The 19,520-nt window shown below is 48.1% G+C and overlaps 1 protein-coding gene across 1 annotated transcript in view; it reads left to right on the top strand.

The window, feature by feature from the left end:
* The window catches only part of GPC3 (glypican 3), a 141,991-nt gene extending 127,413 nt beyond the window's left edge, over positions 1-14,578 (top strand). The window contains exon 8 of the mRNA XM_066559389.1: positions 13,411-14,578. Within this exon, the coding sequence (XP_066415486.1) occupies positions 13,411-13,586 (176 nt within the window). The 3' untranslated portion in view covers positions 13,587-14,578. The remainder of the gene's footprint in view (positions 1-13,410) is intronic.
* The last annotated feature ends 4,942 nt before the right edge of the window (positions 14,579-19,520 follow it).

The following is a 19,520-nucleotide window of genomic DNA, read 5'->3' as shown; positions in this document are numbered from 1 at the left end:
AGCTGGAAAAGGGAGCAGAGCAAGCTGTGAGTTTGTAATTGTCTGGATCAGGCCCCTGGAGATCCATGTGATCTGTGCACTAGAGGCAGTGCTATTGCAGTGACTCATAAACAGATGTGCCCAATTTACATTGCAGCTTAATACCTTTGTTTAAAAAAAAAATTGCCCTTTTTAAAAAGACAAATGTGTTAAAGCAGATGTTTCCAGTAAAACAAATACTTGTGTGATTTACAAACAACTTCCTACCGCCAGAACTCATTAGAAAATGTGGAAAAAAGAAAAATAGTTCTGTGTACCCAAAAAAATCCCAAAATAAGGACATAGCAAGGCAGTATTGCTACACACTGAACAAAAATTACTGCTGTGCTTGGGTTGGAAAGCAAGAGGTTAGAGCCTGATTTTGGTTGCTAATAACTAAGATTCACCCTGACCAGTTGCTTACATTCAGGAGCAGAAACCTGTCTGTAAAAATACTTAACCAGCTTCTGTTATGTAGGATAGAGGGTAACTGGGACCACTATATGGGATTGCCTGGAGGCTCCTAAATCCTCTCCATCCCATTGAAACCTGCACTGGGGGACTGGATGGCTGCAGGATGGCACTAACCCTAAAGCAGAGCTGACAGGCCCAGCCCCTGGAGCAAGGCTTGCTCTGAGGAATCCCTCCCTGGGCATCTCCCCACAGCAGGAGGGGATGCACAGGGGGGTTCTGTGCCTCTGCTTCACTGCAGCTCAGGTGTGCCTGCTCCCCTGCTGCTCCCAGCTTTTGGGAGGGCAAAGGCAGGCATGCCCTGAGAAACTCCTGCTGTTCCAGGTCTCTCTGAATTTGCCTCCTGCCCTGCAAGCCCAGCACTCCTGTTTCACTTTGACACCCCATGCGGCCTTAATGGATTTCCCAGGCTGCAGCTCCAGCACAGCCACCACTCTTTGTCAGCTGCAGGGGCTGGCAATCCCCCTTTGCCTTCCAGCTCTCTGCAGCACAGGTATCATATTTTTTTAATGCATTTGTTGCAAAAGAAACAGGGACAGCAGATGTTTGTGGGTTGGCAGGCTGCTCCTCTGCATCCATTGTGAGTGCTCTGGGCAAGTGGCTGGTCCAGCTTCTGAGAGGACACAAAGTCATCCAGGCAGATGGAAAGATGGGGAGGCATCCAGCAAGCCTGAATGGAGCAGAACAGGGGAATCAGGAGCAGAGAGGGTTTTGTTTCTTTCTTAGAGCACTGCAGGAGAGTGACCAAGGCTGTGTCACTTTGTGTGGGTTTGTTCCAGTGGAGGATACCAGCTCAGCAAACGCTTCAGTGAGGGTGGTTGCTGCAGCATCTTGGGGTGCCTGCATGTTGGGGTGCCTGCCCATTGATCTGCTTCCCATGGGACTGCTGGGGGTGCTTCTTGCAGCTGGAGAAGCTGGAGGATGGGCTGGAGGATGTCTCACCCAGGAATGGTCACACAGCAGCCCAGCAGCCAGGGGCACACAAGGAAACTACCAGGATGGTGTGAGCAGCTCCTGTTACTTCTTGTGGGTGTCTCATCAGGGCTGTCCAGTTTGTTATTAGGAAAAATGACTGCTAATGTCAGGGACTCTTGAGGAGAAGCAGGGACTGGGTGGATGCCCTGGACTGCTCCTCGTCCTCCCTGGTGTGTCAGCTTTCCCTGCCTTGCCATGAGGAGCGATCCACAGCCAAACCTGGAGTGGCTGCCTGCCTTCCCAGGGGGACCTGCTGGGACGTGTCCAGAGGAATTGAAAGTGTCCTGGGGGGAGGATTCTGCTGCTTCAGGGCACTCAGAGGTGCTTTTCTCAGCTCTCCTGTCAGTGTTCCTGAAACCTCGCCACAACCCAACTCAGTTTTAGCCATTAGTGAATGGAGGCTTGTGCTTGGCTCTCAGGGACCAGAAGGTTTCAGTGCTTAATTAATTTCTTCAAAGTGGAGGGTGTAATTAATGCCTAGGGTGTGCTTTGAAACCCTTGAGTCTCCTGGGCAGTGTGAAATCTGGTTTGGTCTATGAAAATCATCTCTGGCCAGCCCCACACGCCAGGCACGGGCATCTCAGCATGGCCACTCATCCTGTCACAGGCCTTGGGGGTCTCCTGGTCTCTGCTGGTGCTGTCTTGTGGAGGGCCATGGGCAGATGTAGCCCAAAATATCTTGTTTCCCCTCTGTGCTGACAGTCCTCAGCCAGTGCAAATTGTCCTGTGGAGCCAAATGGAAAAAAAAAGTCCCCTAATTCCTTAAATAGGGGGCATCTCTGCTCCTTCCCTGCTATGCCACAGAGAGTTTTTTGATCTGTTTCTGAATTCCCTTTGTTTTTCAGCATCTTCTTCAAAGAGGGAAAATTGTCACTAGTTGCTTTGTGCTGGCTTTAGAGTTAACCATCTTTCAAAGTCTAGGGTTAAAAATTGATATATTTTGGCAGCTTAGGCAAATTTCCTTCCTGATATCTATAAAGCTTTTTTTTTCTTACTGTCAGCATTGTTTTTGTGGGTGTTAAACATGAACATAAAGGAGAATGCAACAGATTGCAGGTACGTCAAGTTCCAGCACAATCAACTGCCATTATTTAAAGAAGATGCTTTTAACCAAGTCTTTTAAATTCCCTCCTCATCTATCAGTTTTCAGGTGTATAAGTGCACAGAATTGCTCCCTGTCCCACCCCCTTGTGACACCATCATTCACACTCTGGGTGATCCACAGACATTTTACACCACCAAGCATTAACAGAAATAAATTAACACTTTAAAAGCATAAGTGTTGTATTTCATAGGAGTCAGGCAGGATATTTGGAAGGGAAAGAAATGTAAATGGAATGAAATTCTTAAGCAAGATTATTGATATGACAGGACTAAAGAGCTTGGGATTCTGTGAAAAGTGCCTCTTTTCATCCCTCTAATAAGTCCATTACTTGCACTCGGGAATATTTTAAGGTCCTTTTCATGCTGACTCTGGAGTTGAGCATGCTTTGCATTTCAAGCTTTGTCTATGAATCAGTAGAAGCCAAAGTTATTTCTGCTTTAAAATAACAGGAGCAGGGAACAGCTAATCTCTTTTCATTCTGAGTCCTTACATTATTTTACTGGACAGAGTTTGTGTTGGCTACAAAACAGGGCATTCACAAAATCTATGAGAAGGAATTTAGTCTAAGAATGAAGCCTAGATTGCAGTATGCATAAAGACTCCTTTTCCTAAGGCCATTAAGAAATTCCAAATCTGAGCTATTTTGAACAGTGACATTAAATTAGCCTTGCTAATTCCAGTAATTCAAGCCGATAGCTGAGTTTACAAATCTACTAGATGAGGCCTTCCCATAATTACAATCTCAATGTGCTTTTCAGCTAAGGTGAGTTGGCACAAAAAAAAAAGATAAATAAATAAAAGGGGGGAAAATGCTCTTTCTGTTCTGGCTTTTGAGATGAATATCTCTAAAGAACAGTTAAGCAGCTGTATTGCACCAATAAGACATCCCCTGTCCTGGACTGGTAAGTTCATTTTGCCTTTAATGTGCAAGTGAAATGCAGGGGAGAGACTGGATTTTCCCCTGCTTTGTTTTATCTCTTGTCTCTTTACAAAGGAGAATTCATGCTGCTGGTGCTTGTAGTTCAGTTTTTAGTTGTTTATTTACAGGTGGTAATTCTTCCTGGGAAAATAGAGTGTGACTGGTTACCCTCTTTTGTGGCAGAAAAAAAACCCCCAACCTTTGGTGGATAAATCCAGGTTGGAGCAGGTGGAACAATGATACAAAGGTGCAACCCTTGTTATTCCTCTGTACAAAGATGTTGATTTGCAGATCCCAGCACAGCTAAACATTCCCAGTGCGATGGAAGGGTTTTGAGAATGTGTTTTCAAAGCCATAAGGCACAAAAACATGAAACAAATAAAATTGAGTGCATTATTTAAAAGGGTGTTAATTTTATTAGAACTGAGCTGAGGTAATATAAGGGCAAACCTAAGTATTCACATCAGCACTTAACTCAGGCTGCAATGTTCATAAAATGTCCTTTTGATCAAGCTGTGAGTGTTTTGATCCTTATTCTGTGAGCATCATTCAAAGTGACCTAACTGTAGCTCCAAACAGGCATCTGCAGCTGCAGAAGTCCTTGAGCAATAACAGGTCAGGAACTTGAATGTGTGCTCTGCCAGGAATGCTAATATTGCAATCCCTTCTTGTTGTTGTTGTTCCAAATAAGAAGGAAAGGGCAAAAACTCTCACGAAATAAAAATTCCCAAAAGAAAATTGTCCTACCGGCATCGACTGTGGATACTTGAGTCAAAAATATTAAACAAAATGATGGTTTTAATCTATCAGAATAATAATGTCATGGCTGCTAAATAATTTTATATCATCCCCACATGGGTGTTTGACTTTTCTCTTCTTGGTAGCATTGTCACCACTGGCACATTGGTGATTTTCCTGATTTAAGAGGATGTTTTTCTGCTGGGCACCCCCAGGACTGGGTGCAAGTCCTGCAGCTCACAAACCACGGCAGCACATTGCACAACCACGTGGAGCCTGTTGGGAGTAGGGATGGATGCTTGCAGAACCTGGCAGTCATCCCATGTTGTCCACAGGCTCAGGGATATGCAGCAGATTGTGCCCCAAAATGCTGCTTATGGCAAAGTCAGGTAGAAACAGCTCTGCTGTTTTTAGGGGCTGGAGGGAGCTGCTTTTGCTCCCCAAGGCTGGGATGATGGCTGGGAAGGAGTGAGGTGGGGTGGGGGGCACAAGCAAGGCTCTTTTTTTCTGAGGCAGTGAAGGGATGGGGGAGGCAGAAATGCAATTCTTGATTTCCAGGAAACTCTTATCTCTAATCTCAGTAATCCATTTTAGAGAGGATTTTGTGATTTTGAAGGGATTTACAAACTGGATTACATAGCCTTTTTATTTTGATTTTCCACTTTGATTGTGACATTCCTGAGAGAGAGCCGTGATTGCTTCAGATAGGATGGAGAAGGAGGCATTTGTGGGCTTGGGCCTTGGAGCCCTATGGAGTTGTCACCTCCTTGTTGGGTCAATGGAGGTGTCCTCAGAACAATTTGGATTCTCTCACATGAGCAGTGTGCCCTTGTCCCTGGCACCTTCTTGTGGCTGTACCAGCTGTCCTGGGGAGATGCCAGCAGGAGCCCAGGGCCAATCCCCTCCATCCCTTGCTCCCTCCCTCTGCAGTGGGAGCAATCCAGGTGATCTCCTTGAGCTCCAGCATGGTCCCAAGCATGACAGGGAGGCCCTTGGACCCCAGGACAGTGTGTGATGGCAGAGGTCCAGCACAGCCCAAGCACTGCAGCCACAGTGTCCTGGTGCTCAGCAGGGATGACACTGGGATTCCCATTGGAACTGCCACCACCATTCAATCCAGCTTTTAGCACCCTCATTCCACCAGTGCTTTGGGGTCAGGGTTTGCTCCAGCCTGGGAGGGAGGCAGGGAGCAGAAATCAGCCAGGATTTGTGTCAGAGGTTACAGGCACCCAGTGAGCAGCTGGGCTTAATTTGGGTCTTTCTTCACTGCCATGCAATGCAAAGCCAGGTCCTGGTGTCAGACCACAGAGGCTGTTCCTGGGGCTGCTTCCAATGCAGGGAAGAAGTCCTGAAGCTGTTAAAAAGTTCCAGCCCATGAACCCAAACTTTCTTCTATATAAAGTGGAAAAGTTGGGTGTGGTGATGTTTCCCAGGACTTCTGCATTACCCCATTTTTACAGTCACTTTAATGTTGTTTTAATGCAGGTCCAGGATTTTTTAAATTTGTTTATTTATGCAGGTTAACACAATGAGAAAAGTCAGTTGATGCTGTTGCCACTTGGCTCCCTTCCCTTGGCAGCTCTCTCACCTCAGCTCCTGCTCCATGCAAACATTCCCCTGGCATGGACAGGGGGAGCTGGCTGTCCCTCCATCCTGGTGACCCTGGACAGTGCCAGAGCACAAAACCTCAGGAAGTTTCTCCAGGAGCAGAGGCAGGCTGAGCAGAGGAGCATGGAGCATCACCATGCCTCATCCTACCTGCCGGCTCTCCTGTGGGCTGAGCTGGGGTGTCCATGCACAACCCAAACTCTTGGGTTTTGACCTGAAATCTCACTCGAGATATTTCCCTTGGCATCATGAGTTGTAGCCTGGTGGATGTCCAGGGATTTTTCACTGAGTGTAGACATTGCACAAAGTCCTTGTCCTTTCTGATTGAAGAGGCACATTCCTGGTTGCCTACTTGAAGCACGAATGCACAAACCCCTGGTGTCTGTGGCCTGGGCACTTTCAGGGCTGGTTTCCACACACAGTGAGTCACAAAGGAAGGTGTCAGATGTTCCTGGGTGCCATAACACCACCATGAGCTTTCCAATCAAGCATTGAGAAATATCCTTCTGCCTTGAGGGCTGCTTTTAGTGGCTAACATCTGGAAGGCAGCGACCATTGCATTCCCCTTAGGAATGCCTTTTGTCAGGTCCTGCTAATACCTGAATGTCCTGAGCTTAGAGTGTTGAAGGCCAGCACGTAGCAAGAAAGAGCTTCCTCTCCTGGTCATATCCAGGAGCTTTTGGGGAAGAAAACATGAAGGAGAAAATTTCAGTTAGATGGGAGTATGTTGTTTTTAGTCATTAGAGGGAATATGAAGCATTTAATTTTGCTCTGCTATCACTGGGAACCTTACTTCCCAAAATCAAGAATGTTCAGAGATTTCTCAGGTGACAGCAGAGTGATCAGAAGGGATCTCTTTGTGATTTAGATCTTGAAGGTCTCCAAGCAGGAAGAAATGACATCTGGGTGGGCTGAGATACTGAGGGATCTGCAGGATCATTGCTTGACCCAGTCCTGTATTGCTGCCACTTAAATAATTTCACTTCTATTCATACTCTTCTGTTTACAGCTATTCCTCTTTTTATTTCTTGACTCCTGTCTTTGCAGATGTTTTTGGCTGTACGTGTTTAGCTCCTATTTTTCAGTGCTTTTCTTCTAAACTCTTTTAGGTAGCAGCTCTTGTTCTGGACTGTACATCTGGATATCAGACCAGGGAAATGCTGCTTCATCAGCAAAGTACAAGGACTCCAGCCCTTCCAATTAATAATGCTAATGAGATTTGTTAATTTTTAATAGATTACATGAGTGCATTTTGCTAAACACGTTTTTGTGGCTCCGCTCCGCGAGTGCAGTTCAGAAACTCTTTCACGCTCTGCCAAGGGGAAAACGAGGAATGCAATTGCAGATGCCAGATTCTCTTCAGGGTAGATCTAGAACAAACCAAGGAGCAAAGAATGTAACAAGTACATTTTCAAAGTAAACATAGGCCCAGGTCATAAATGATGGCCCTTCCTTGCCACCAGCCTCTGGCCAGGGTAGGGGGAAGGAGCAGTTGCTGGAATTGGGGTCATGGTGCAGCCCCTCTGCCTGTGCACTGTGTTGGGTTTTGAGGGGGTTTTGTCCCTTCAAAAGCTTGTGGACGTGTGTGGAGAGACTTTTGTGGTAGTACTGGAGGTTGGGGAGCCAGGGTGGGCACATTGGCTGCCTCAGTGCCTCGTGTACCCCAAACAGCACCTGGTTACAGCCCTGTCTGGGACTGAGGTGGACCTTCCTCACATCTGGGTCCCCCCAAATCAATTTACTGCTGCCTTCCAGAGAGCATTGATCCTGGGGAGCTTCCTCCCCCGTTGGAGCTGGGTTTGTGGTGGTACCTGTGGTACCTGTGGTGTCTGGGTTGATGGTGAACATGTGCTGCAGGCCACGGGCCATCGGTGGCACCCCGGCAGCTCAGAGGTGGCAAACAGGCAGGCGGGGGAAAAATCTTGGTTTGCAAATCAGCAATCCCAAACCTGATCCCTTTGGGTTTCTGCCCAGGAAGTTGGTTTTACCCCTTGCTGCTGAGCCATGCCAGGCTCTCTTGGCGGTGTTGCCGATGGCAGCAGGGTGATGTTGAGCTGGATTTTTTTCTTCTTTTTTTTTCCAAATCCATATTGCCAAGAGCCGCACCTCCTAAATTGCTGTGGAGGAGGTGGAAAAGCAGAGGCACAAGACCATGCACATGCTGCACATCCATCTCAGTGATCTGTGCCAACACAAGCACCACAGCCAGCCCTGGCTCATGCTTTAATTACACACCGGCGCGGCCGCACCTACGGCTGGGCTGTTGCAGCTCGTTGTGCAAGAAGACAACTGGCAAACCTGTTGGTGCTCCAGGATTTTAATGGTAATAAGCCAGAGGGCAAAACCTCCCTGATGAGATGAAACCATGCTTGGCTAGGTGTTTGGAAGAGTTTAAGGTGTTTTGGAGAAGCAGCATGTTGGGAATCTCGGCTGTATCTGTGCAGTTGTGGCTGTTTGTGCCATGTAACCCCATGGATGGTTTCAGGTGTTGCCTTTGGGGAGGCAGAGGTGTGTTTGTGATAGGAACTGTTTGCATGAAAAATCAGATAACTGCAGGCTGAGGCCAGCAGAGCTTTTGGTGTTCCAGGAAGTGTTTGGGATGAAATTGGACTGTTCTTCTACGTTTCAGGTGCAAACACCTGTGAGAGTGAAATGGATGGTATTGTAGAGAAGGAGAGATTTGGGAGCCAAGGTGAGGCAGACTGGTGTGTGGAATCACAGGCTCTTATGCTTCACCTTTTAATGAGTCAACAGTTTGGGCTTGACTCAAACATCTCTCCCTTTAAGAAATCCTGTCCTGTTTTGGAGACAGCCAGTCTGCTGCATCTGTTGGCATCTTCTTCCCCACACTGGAGATGCTTAAAAAAATTACACAAAGCAACACACTCTAGAGATTATCATTTTCAGTGGCAATGGTAGCATTTGCTTTCCTAGGAAAAATCAGTCCTGAAGGAAAGGTGCAGGCAGATGCTGGCAGATGCCACAGCTTGCCAAGCTGCCCTTCCTGTCTGTGGCATTTCTTCTTGATGTGTTTTGCATTCACTGGAAGCATGATCCATTCCCTTCACACTGCAGTGTTTCCATCATGTGCAAAGCAGGGCCATCAGCACAGCAGCCCTGTTGGCTGAACATGCTGTGTTAGGCTTCATGGCTTCACCTGTGTCGGGATCCCCTCACGCCCGTCACGGCTGCACGAGGCACTGGCAGAGCTATCAAGTGACAGGGGGAGGCAGTTTTCATGCCTGGCCATCCATTATGCTTTGTTACTATATTGGGTCCATGGCTGGAACCATCTGCTGGGGCAGGCTTGGCAGGCAGGCAGCCCAGATGCCTGGCTGGGAGATGACATTCCCTGGCTTTGGCTCTGGGCAGCAGCCGAGCCAGCCTGCAGCAGCAGGGCTCTTGGAGGGCATTTGCCAGACATTTGCTAGCAGCTCTTTGCTCAAGGCCATGTTGTCCATTTTGGGGGTGAAAAGGGGGTGTTTTGGTAGCCAACGTTGCATTTGGCAGAGCAAAGCCTATGTGCCAGTACTCTTCCTCCTCGTTCCTGCTGTGCCAGCTGCCATGGGACATTCCATCCCAACTCAAACCCAACTTCCTCCCAGTTCAGCCCTATTTTACAGCCACCTCCAAAGCTGGTGTGGTTCAGCAAGAAGAGCTTTCTAATGATCCCTGCCCAATACGCTTGTGCAGAGTCAGTATGGCAGAGTCAGGAGGCATTTTCCCTAATCCATGGGAAAATGCCTGTGCTTTATGTCGTGGCTGCGGAGAGCGCGGGTTGCGGGGCTGGCGCCGGGTTTTGTCCTCCACGCTGCGAGGCCATTGAAGCTGTGGCTGTCCTGGGAGCACAGCACAGCAGCTTTGTGTTAGAGGGGCTTTGGTGACAAAAGATGCTTCCGGAGGGACCGGCTTGTGTGTGGCTGGAGACCTTTCAGCAGCTGTGGGAGGATGCCGGGAAAGCGCCCGCACGCTCGGCTCGCGTGAGGAGGGGCAGGGAAAAGCACAGCTAATGATGGACTATTATTTTAAAGGGATTATCTAATCTGCAGCCCAGAGGACAAGAGGGACCAGAATGAGTGAAGATTGAATTTGTAATTAGTGCAGATTGTTGGTAATACCCCCTGGACTCTGATTATAAACAGAAACAGATTTTTCTGGTTTCCTGCCCTCCCCCAAAAGGCTTTGCAGGGCAAAGGGCCACTTTGTACTGAGAAGCTGATGCCAGTGAATTGGGTGATCAGAGCTGGAGTGGTGGAGATGTTTAATGCAGAAGGTGGCTGGGTAGAGGGGAGGCAGAGAAGTACCTTCTTTTAGGTTATTTTGCAGCATAAAGGCAAAGTTTTGGGTGGATGTGGCCAAAATGGAGTATGTGGAATGTTAGTTTCAGTTACCCCACCAGCCATCCTGCAGCTCTATCCCTGATGCTGAGGCTCTTTCACTCCTGGAAGCTGTGGGGGCAGGAGGTGCAGGGATGTGGGGGTGACCAGGTCTAACCAGGGATCCTAAAAAAAGCTGGAAATTATAATGGAGCCCTCTCAAGAACTACCTGGTTAGGAACATTTGCCAATTTGGGTTCTTGGATTTGAAATATGTTTATTATCGATAGTATAAGCAGTAAGATCAGAGGCAGTGGGCAGAAACTGATGCACAGGGAGCTCCATCTGAATATGAGGAAGAACTTTTTTACTGTGCAGTGACTGAGAACGGGAGGTTGCCCAGAAAGGGTGTGGAGTGTCCCTCACTGGAGATAGACTCAATCCTGTGCTTTGGGCTTGGGAGGGAGCTTGGACCAGATAAGTGACTGTGATCCCTTCCAACCTTACCAATTCTGTGATTCTGTGATGTGTATTTTTAATGCTGTTATTGCCTGGATTGGCTGCCTGAGGTCTCTTAGAGGCTCATACCTTTTATTTTCCTTTCCTCTGATGTAGCAGAGGTCATTAGGAGTTAAGTGAAAGGGATTTGCAAGGGCTACAGATCCATGATTAATACAAAATAAAAGATGCTTGGCTAAATCCATCACGCCTAAAAATACAGTTGGGCACAAATAAGGAGTAGGATACAGTGGAAGAAACAGTGAAAACAAATGGCACACCCAAGCACTAAACTTCTGAAGCAGTTAAGGGGAGGAAAATAGCATTCTAATCTCTGATGACAAGAGGGTTTCTCTTCCCTTCTCTTTAATTTGGCCAGAAGGGAATAGCGAGAGAATCACCATCCCCATTTGGGTGAAATGCTGTGATTTAAAAACTTACCCTTACTCAAGTTGAGGTGAAATCCCAGAATTGGACAATTTCCCACGCAGAGAATATGTGTGGAACACTCATTTTGGTATTGGCTGAACATTTCCAACGGGATTCAGCTGCTGCATTGAGACCCGTGCAGGAACTCGAATCTCATAAATTACATCCCAGAACAAGACTGTAAATGGGGCCGTCAAAACCCTTTGTGCTGTTAAGGACCTTGCTGAAACACTCTTTTGTTTCAAGTTTCTTTTCTAAAGGGAAGGCAAGAGTAGTTACTCAGTTCCTGGAGAGTTTTTTAGGTTTGCTAGGATGTCCAGTAAGAGAATATTCTGCCCCAAAAGCTCTCATGGTCACTGGTCTGGGAGCCTGTGGGTGCCTGACAGTGCTGTGACCCCATGGAGCCTCTTTTAGGTTTCAGAAGCCTTTTTAATGTGTGGAAATACCTTCCAAAACACACTAGGGCAGGTTGTGATCCAACACTGTGCCAGCTGAGGAGTCTTGTGTCAAACAACCAACTGCGAAATAATCTGCTGTGATTTTATTAACTCCAAATCCCTCCACTTATTTTCCAGAATGAGCTTGGGAAAGGAAGGTGGTGCAGGCAGGCTGCTCCCAAACTTCCCTGAAGCCTGAGCCTGCCTCGTGCCAGAGGGACTTGTTCTCGCTGTGCTTGGAAAGTCTCCCAGCGCATCCCTTTCGAGGTGGCACCTTTCTCCCCCTGTTCTTCCCGTGGGTGTGCAGTGCCAGAGGACAGCACCATATCTGTACTGCTTAGAAGAAAAGCAGGAAAGCTGTGGAAAAGAGGAGTTGCAGTGTTTGTGGGGATCTACTAGAGAATTCAGTTTATCGGGGGGGTTCTGCTTGCACCTGGCCCTCTCTGTGCTTGGATAACTGCTCCCTTTGAGCCATTTCTGACGTCCTTTGATGGCCTGGGCTGACTCACTTGTAATGCTAACATCGTTCTGCTTTTGTTTTGCAATGTTTGGGTATTTTTTGATTAAGAAATACTGCCTGTTTGCCTTGGCAGTGGTGTTCATTGGATTGATGTGGCATTTTTTAGATAGAGGGCTTATTCAGTTTCTTGGATTCTTTCTCAGGGGTGGGGTGGGATGATCCAAACCTTTCCAACATGCTAGTGATCCAGGAGAAAGCTTGGAAAAGTCTTGAGCCAGGGTCTCTTCTGATGGAAACCACCAGTTTCCTCCAACTCCAAAGGCCAGGCTCTGAGGATAAGACAAACCAGGCTTACCTGATTCCCATTTGGGTGAGAAACCTGGACCCCAGAAGGAGATGGCAGCAGCACAAGCAGGGGAGCAAGGGCCCCACTGCCCTGAGAACAAGCACGAGTGCACCCACTCAGTCCAGCTGACTGACAGGTTCAGATGCCCCAGGTAGATTTGGCTAATGGCATCTTAAAACACCTTTTACTCTTTCTTCTTGGCCCTGAGATTTGCTGGTGTCTTGTCTTTCCACATTTTCTATTTGGAATTCTTTATTCTTCCCTGACCCAGCAAGAGAAGGGCAGCTGTGAGTTATTGCTCAGCAGGTCCCTTGCAGCCAGTGATGGTTGCCACAAGCTTTCCCCTCTGTCAATGTCATGCTCCTCAGCCGGTGCTATCAAAACTTTTATACTGAGTGCTTTCTTGGATTGGAACCCACATGTGCTTCATCTCAAAGTCTCCGTGTTGCAACGCCAGCATGCCCAGAGTGCATGATCCATTCACATTCCTTCCTTTGATGAGGTGGATCAGGGATGGGATGTGTTCTCAGTGCTGCAAGGAGCATATTTTGCACACTCTTACGTAAGATTGCAGGAATGCAGAGCTCCTCCGGTCCTACAGGAGCCAGGAGGCTTTGGTGAGCAGGGCCTTCTGCTGACTCTGGGTTTGGGGAGGTGTTGGTGCTCGCCAGGATTTCCTCACTCCTGCACGCATCCTTGTTGTGCCTGGGGAGCAGGCACAATTTGCATTGCCAAGCACCCCCTCCAAAGCTCAGCTGGTTTTCTTTGGGAGTAGCTCTCCAGTAAGGCACATCCCTTATCTCTTTTGTTTTCTTACTGGAGCACCTCACAGTTGGGATTTTTTGGTCTCCCAAATCTCCCTATAAGATTTGGTTTAGGGTGCTGAGACTGGTGGGTGCAGGACTGACAAGATGTTTGCTAAGCTCTTCTGGCCCATCTGTGATGCCTTTGGCTGCACCCAGCCCCAGCTGCCCTCAGCTGTGGCAGGGCTGCCCCCAGAGCCCCAGTTTTTGTGGGGTCTGTATGTGCTGTGTGTCAGAATGCTGACACACACCACGCGTTACTGACACTTCTCTCCTTCTGCTTTCAGAGCTGGCCTACGACCTGGACATGGATGACATCTCTGCAAATAAGCAGCTTCTGAATCAGCAAAGCAAGGATGGTGCTGCAGTCCCCAGCAGCGACCCTGGCAGTGCAGCCACCCACCCCAGTCCTGCTGCTGGCATTGCCCTGCTCCTCCTGCTGCTGCTGGCCCACCAGCCATGAGCAGTGCTGGTGGCATCACTCCGTGTCTCTCCATGCCTTTCTTTAGTGAGGAAGATATTTGGAACCTCTTCTGAAATATATGCACATTTCCAAAAACAGGACAAATGCCCTGAGTCAGTTTTTCAAGACTCTTAACAGAAAAAAACCTCAGATTTAAAAAAGTGTTGGTTCATGGCAAACTAGTAAATATCTAACAGTGCTTTTTAAAGATAATCCTGTTAAATATAAGCAGGTTCATATTAAATTGTGTTCTTCACAGTTTTTGAACGCTGAGGTCTCCCTTGCTATTAAGGTGAAGACCATATTTCGTTTTGAGTTGTTCAAACGTGCATGGGGTACAGAACACCTATGGTTTATGAAATACTCTCAGCAAATATCATACCCCTGATTCCTAAGTTGACTTAATACAGATTTTTTTCTGTAGTTCAGCCGGTTTTTGTACTTACTTCAAATTCAAGTCTCACCGCTGGGAATCTGGTCAGGACATAACAGAGCATGTGAAGACAGGGGAGAGAGAAGATCAGACACTTGGCAGGAGGAAAGATGCTGTGGAAGAGGAGCTGTCCTGCCCTGGGACTGTGGTGAAGATCTGCTCCCCTGGGCACAGAGCCCACCTGCACCATGGCAAGTTGCAGGTGATTTTTCTGCTCACCCCCCCAGCCAGGTCCTGAAGCCCTTCAGTGCAGCTGGCTGATCCCCACCAGCATCCTTGTGGCACATGCAACAACCTGGCTTCATTCTTCAGCAGTGAAGCACCTCCTTTCCCACGGGAAACCTGCAAGCACAGCCCCAGCCAAAGGAGCGACGGCGGGGATGTACACACTGTGCTCTGCAGGGTGAACAATGACTGGCCAAGCTGCTGTGCTGTGAAAGGGGAAAAGGATTTACAGCCTTTTACAGGAGCCTGAGGCAGATGAGACTCTTACTCATGTGTTTCTTTGCATGTTCCTTTACGTAAGCTATCTCTAAAATAAAGATTGGTTGCTCTCTAAGTGGTGCCCTGGCAGTAGCCTCCCATGTGTGTGAGACAGCAGCCTGTGTTGTGCTGGAGTGGGCAGCCTGGGAACACCAACTGTGCCCAGCTCAGGGACACCAGGACTTGGCTTGGTCTGATCCAATGAATGGGCTGGGCTTCGTTTCGTTTCTGGCCAAGGTGGTTGCATATTTCTGTTTAAGATCTGCCTTTACTGGAGTGTTTCTATCTGCAGTATCTTAAGCTGCAGCATGTGCACGTACGTGTGCATACACCCCCTCACACACACGTGCATGCTTCAAATATTTGTGTGCATCAGGCCTCTTTTACAGCAGCTTTCTGTTTAGGAGAAAGTAGATAATTCTAAACCATGCAGTCAGATGGTTTGGAGAGTGGAAACTTTACCCAGTCTAAGTGGTGGGGCTGACCTGTCTGACTCTGATTTGAAACCTTGGGATTGTGTGAAGTGCTTTGGGTTTGTGGCAGAAGGAGAGATGATTGTTGCTCCACTCCTCTGCATGGAGATGTTAACTCACTGTTCACCACTCCTGATGCAAAGGAGCAGATCTGGGCTAACCCATGGCATGACCTGCTGGTTAATTGTTGGAGAGCTGTCCCCAGGGTTTCAGAATCTCATGTCCCATCCACACCAGGGTGAGTGCTGGGGTTTTTTGGCAGTGCTGACATGTGGTGTTCCTGTAAGGGCTGATTTTTTGCATCCATGCACTGTGATGTGGTTTTGTATTTTACATGTTTTTGTATTTTATATTTTACATGTTCACCAAACTGTAATCCTCTCTGTCTCTTGGGACCGTGCTTTGACCCCTGGTCAGAGGGGTCCTGGTGCATGGGGCTGTGCAGGGAGAGCCAGTGGTGGTGCTGGCAGAGGCATTTCTTCACCTTCCTGCTGCTCAGCTCTTGTTCTGGCCCAGCTCTCTGTGCTGCAGCTGGCTGAGTCCCTGAGCCTCTGCTCCACCAAAGGGAATATTTTATTAGCGCCACTTGAATTTGAATCGCTTCTTCCCTTCTGATCATTTTCCTTTCATCCCCTGGGAGTGCTGGGGGTGGAAGTGGGCTGCTGGGTTTGTTCAGAGATGATGTGCTGCCTCTGCCTCGCCAGGTATCGCTGCTACCAGCGCAGGGACATCATCTCCTCTAATATTATGGCAGAAATGTTCTGTGTGCTGCTGCTTCCTTAGATAAGCAGCAGGATGGGAGGGGGGCAGCAGTTTTTCAGTACAAGTCCAGTGTGTTTTCCCTCTGAGGAGCAGGTGTGGGCTGTGCCTTGCTGTGTCTCACAAAGCCTGGTGGATTCTCCCACGTGCATCACCGCAGTGTGATGCTGGTGCTTCTCACTGAAGACCCCTCTGAGGCATGCTGAGCCTGCTTTCCCTTTGCTGTTTAGCAAAGCTGTGCTTGCTGGAGACTTTGTTATGATCAGAGATCACAAAAAACAGCCTTTGAGCCCACTACCTGCCAAGTTTATAAAATAACAGATTATAGCCTGAAAAAGCAGCTGTTGAGTTTTCCCCTGCCCTGGGTTTGTGCACATGTTTTAACATGGGGTTTGCAAGGAATGCCCTGGCCACCGAGGTGGAATAGAGCTGGTGTTCAGTTTTGGGCTGTGTTTCATTCCCATCATGAGAAATAAGGAACAGATTTTCCCTGTTTGTTTCTCTACACCATTTCTGTGTACTGTGACCTGCCTTGCCATGGGATGGGGCCCCTCCATCAGGAGATGGGCACTGTCACCTCCCCTCTGCATTGTGTACCTGGAGCTCCAAACCTTGTCCCAGGGCAGGCAGGTTTAACTGCTAATACACAGTCGAGATTATTTCAATTTTTATCATTATTGATATTATTATATATTATTAATGAGTGTACATATCTCATATTTATCACATGTTTATTTGTGTCAAGGCAGAGGAGGGCTTGAGCTGCTGGCAGGTGCCAGGGCTGGAGCTCAGCTGTGCACACAGCACCATGATAACACAGGGATGTGAATTCAGCACCGGTGGTGGCCCCTTCAGACCTGCAAAGTGTCACCAGAGTAAACACCTGGGGTTTTAGCTGAATAGAGGAGTTCATGGCATGGAGGTGCTTCTGGAGAAAAAAAACCCAAACAATGGAAAAACTCCTTTTCAGTTAATTTTTAGCTTTGTGATGTGCCTTGGGACCTTGTGCTGGCACCAGATAAAGGCCTGGCAACCTTGGGAACGTTTCCTGTCTCAGGTGGTTGGGCCCTCACTCCTGCCAGTTAACCTTAGTGCTTCCTGGCCACTTCTGCAGCTCCTTTCAGCTCCACTCACAGCACTGGGGTGGCAGGAGCCTGCTGGCCCCATCCCATGTGAGCAGCATCACCCCTCGTGCATTCTGCAAAATAAAAAACTGCATTAAAGCTAAAACTGCATCCCTGGAGGGCTTTGCAAGCAGCCTTAAAAAGGTGATGAAGCCAACACCTTTCCCTGTGTCTGAGGGTGGTGATGAGATGCAAACATGTGCTTAGCATGTGGAATGTATTTCTGCACTAACCACGCATCAAATTATAATTTAAAACCAAAATATTTTTGTTGGATGGGAAGTTCCAGTTCATTAATCAATTGACTAATAGTTTAGTGCTGGAATGGTAAAATCTAACACACTGAACAGCTGCTGGAAACAGCTGGTGCTCACTGCTCGTGCTGGTTGGGAAAGTGAAATCTAAAGTGTCTCAGTTTAGTTTTTCAGGGAGATTTTCAGAATTCCTCATTTGTCTCCATGAGCAAAGCCCTCAAGCCCTCTGGAGCATGGGCCTAACAAGGATCCAGGGCTGGATTCACTGGAGCTTCCAAGTGAAACAAAATGCCCCTTGCATGGAGGATGCAGAGAGCACCATTGGAGACCTGGCAGCTGGACATGTTCCTGTGGGTCTGCAGAAGGGGGACACGTGCAGTCCTGTGCTCTCAGGTATTTGATTTGCTTTTCAGTCCAAACTGGTGCATGCTGAGCTATGGGCACAGCAAGGGAGATGCCACCAACCAGAAGGGCACTTTGCAGCCTTGGAGGGTGCTGGGCACAGCTCAGGGTCCTGCTGGGGTGGCAGCCTGGGGTCTGCTGTGCTGGGAGGGAGGAGGGCATTGTCTTGCCTGGCCCCTGCTCTGCCTTGTTGGCAGCTGCTGGTCCATGGTGAGATGGTCAGGAGGTGGTGGTGGTGGGCAAGAGGCACCAAGGGAGCAGGGAGACGAGCAGGCTGCAGCAGGGACCACACAGGGGATGGTGCATAAGTCTCTAAAGTAAAATATATGAAACCACTCAACCACTCAGAATGCTCCAAAGAGCCAGGTGTGCTGCTGAGACATCTCCTTCCCGTGCTGGAGCACACAGCTCAGGGGTGGCACTGGCCAAGCCCACCAGACCAGTCCTGCCCTGCAGGCTCTCCAGCTCCCCTAGGGTAAAGCAGCCCAGGAACATCCTTTGGTTCCCAAACACTCGGGTGCCTTGGTGGGAATTTCCTTGACCTTTCCAGCAGCTCTGCAGCTTAATGATTGACAAGTGCTGCTAAAGCTTTACCAGATCACACACCACACCCCCTAGAAGCAGGTGGCCATTCCCAGAAACCCAGAGATTTCTAAGTTTGAGCTTCACAGCTGGGAGTGACTCAGCTGGGCACCAGGAAAATCACAAATTCTCCCAGTATGTTATAAGTAGTTAGGTTTGCAGGTACTGGAGGAATGAAACCAGCAGCCAGAAGGGAGTGGGATGAAAAACTACAACATTGGAGGATGCTTGCTGGTCCTTAGTGTTGGAATTTGGGTTTTTTATTAGGGATGTGGTGAAGGTACCTATATGAAGAAAAAAAGGTGGATTTTGTTCAGCTCCAGCCTGTGGCTTGCTCACGGGAACCTCCCTAAGAAGTAAAAGTGGGGGAGAAAAAGCAACCCAAATCCACAAACAACCCCCTAAATAGGCTTGTCAAAATGTTACTAAGGGCATTCCGTGGAGATGAGATAACTGAAATTTTGGCATAGGAAGATGAAGCACTGTGGCATGTTTATACAGTCAGCAAATTTACTGCCTTCAAAAAGAAACCCCAGAAAAAGCAGTGGGTGTTAATCAAATATCATTTATTTTGTCAAACTTTGTATCCTTTTGAAAATAAACATCTTGGTGTTGTTTTGCTGAGAGCGTGCAGGATCTGAAGCGCGCAGCCATGCGTGGGGCTGCAGAGTGATGCACCCCACAGTCCCTCCTGACAGACAAAGCCATTCCCTGCAAAGCCCTCATGTCCAGCTCCTGAACCATGAACCATGTGCCAGCACTGCAGCCAGAAGGTTTGGAGAGGCTTATATATTATATTATATCCTTCTTGCTGGTGTGGGCTTTTTCATCTTGGGCACCGTGTGGTCTGGTGGGTACCCGAGAGCACTTTGTGGGCAAGGAAGGGCCCCCACTAGAGATTATCCAGCATTGTTTCAAATGCTCCTTGGTGGCCACAGGGAGAAGGAAGGCTTCTCCCAAGTGATCCAGCCCATTACCAGTGTTGAAAACCAGATTTTTCATAGCAGAAGTACAGATTTAGCCTCAACCTCCCAGTTTACTTGCTGTCTTCTCCCTTGTAGGAGCCCAGCAGAGACCTCAGCAACTTCTTGTAACGAGTCAACACATTTAGGGATCTCTGCCATTTGTTTTTGTTTGCTTTCACTGCCTTCTCTGCTGTTATTATTTCAATGTGCAAAGATGCTGCACATCCAGAAAGGAAATCACTGCTGGATCCAAGCAGCACAACCATCAGCTCCAGCTCTCTGCAGGCTAATCACTAGAAAGAAGTGGAAAGCTTGCCTGTAGCAGCCTGTGTCCCTTCAGTGTCATATTATATTACCATCCACCATGTTAGCAAATGGGAAAATAAACATGAGCTGGATAGCAAAGCAAGAGGCTGTTTAATTACAGATGTGAAGAAGAATGACGTTTGTGTACATTCC

Source organism: Molothrus aeneus, chromosome 14, assembly GCF_037042795.1.
Source record: "Molothrus aeneus isolate 106 chromosome 14, BPBGC_Maene_1.0, whole genome shotgun sequence".
Taxonomy (NCBI): Eukaryota; Metazoa; Chordata; class Aves; order Passeriformes; family Icteridae; genus Molothrus; species Molothrus aeneus.
Note: the sequence above shows the minus strand (reverse complement) of the source record. Positions and strands in the feature narration are given on the sequence as shown.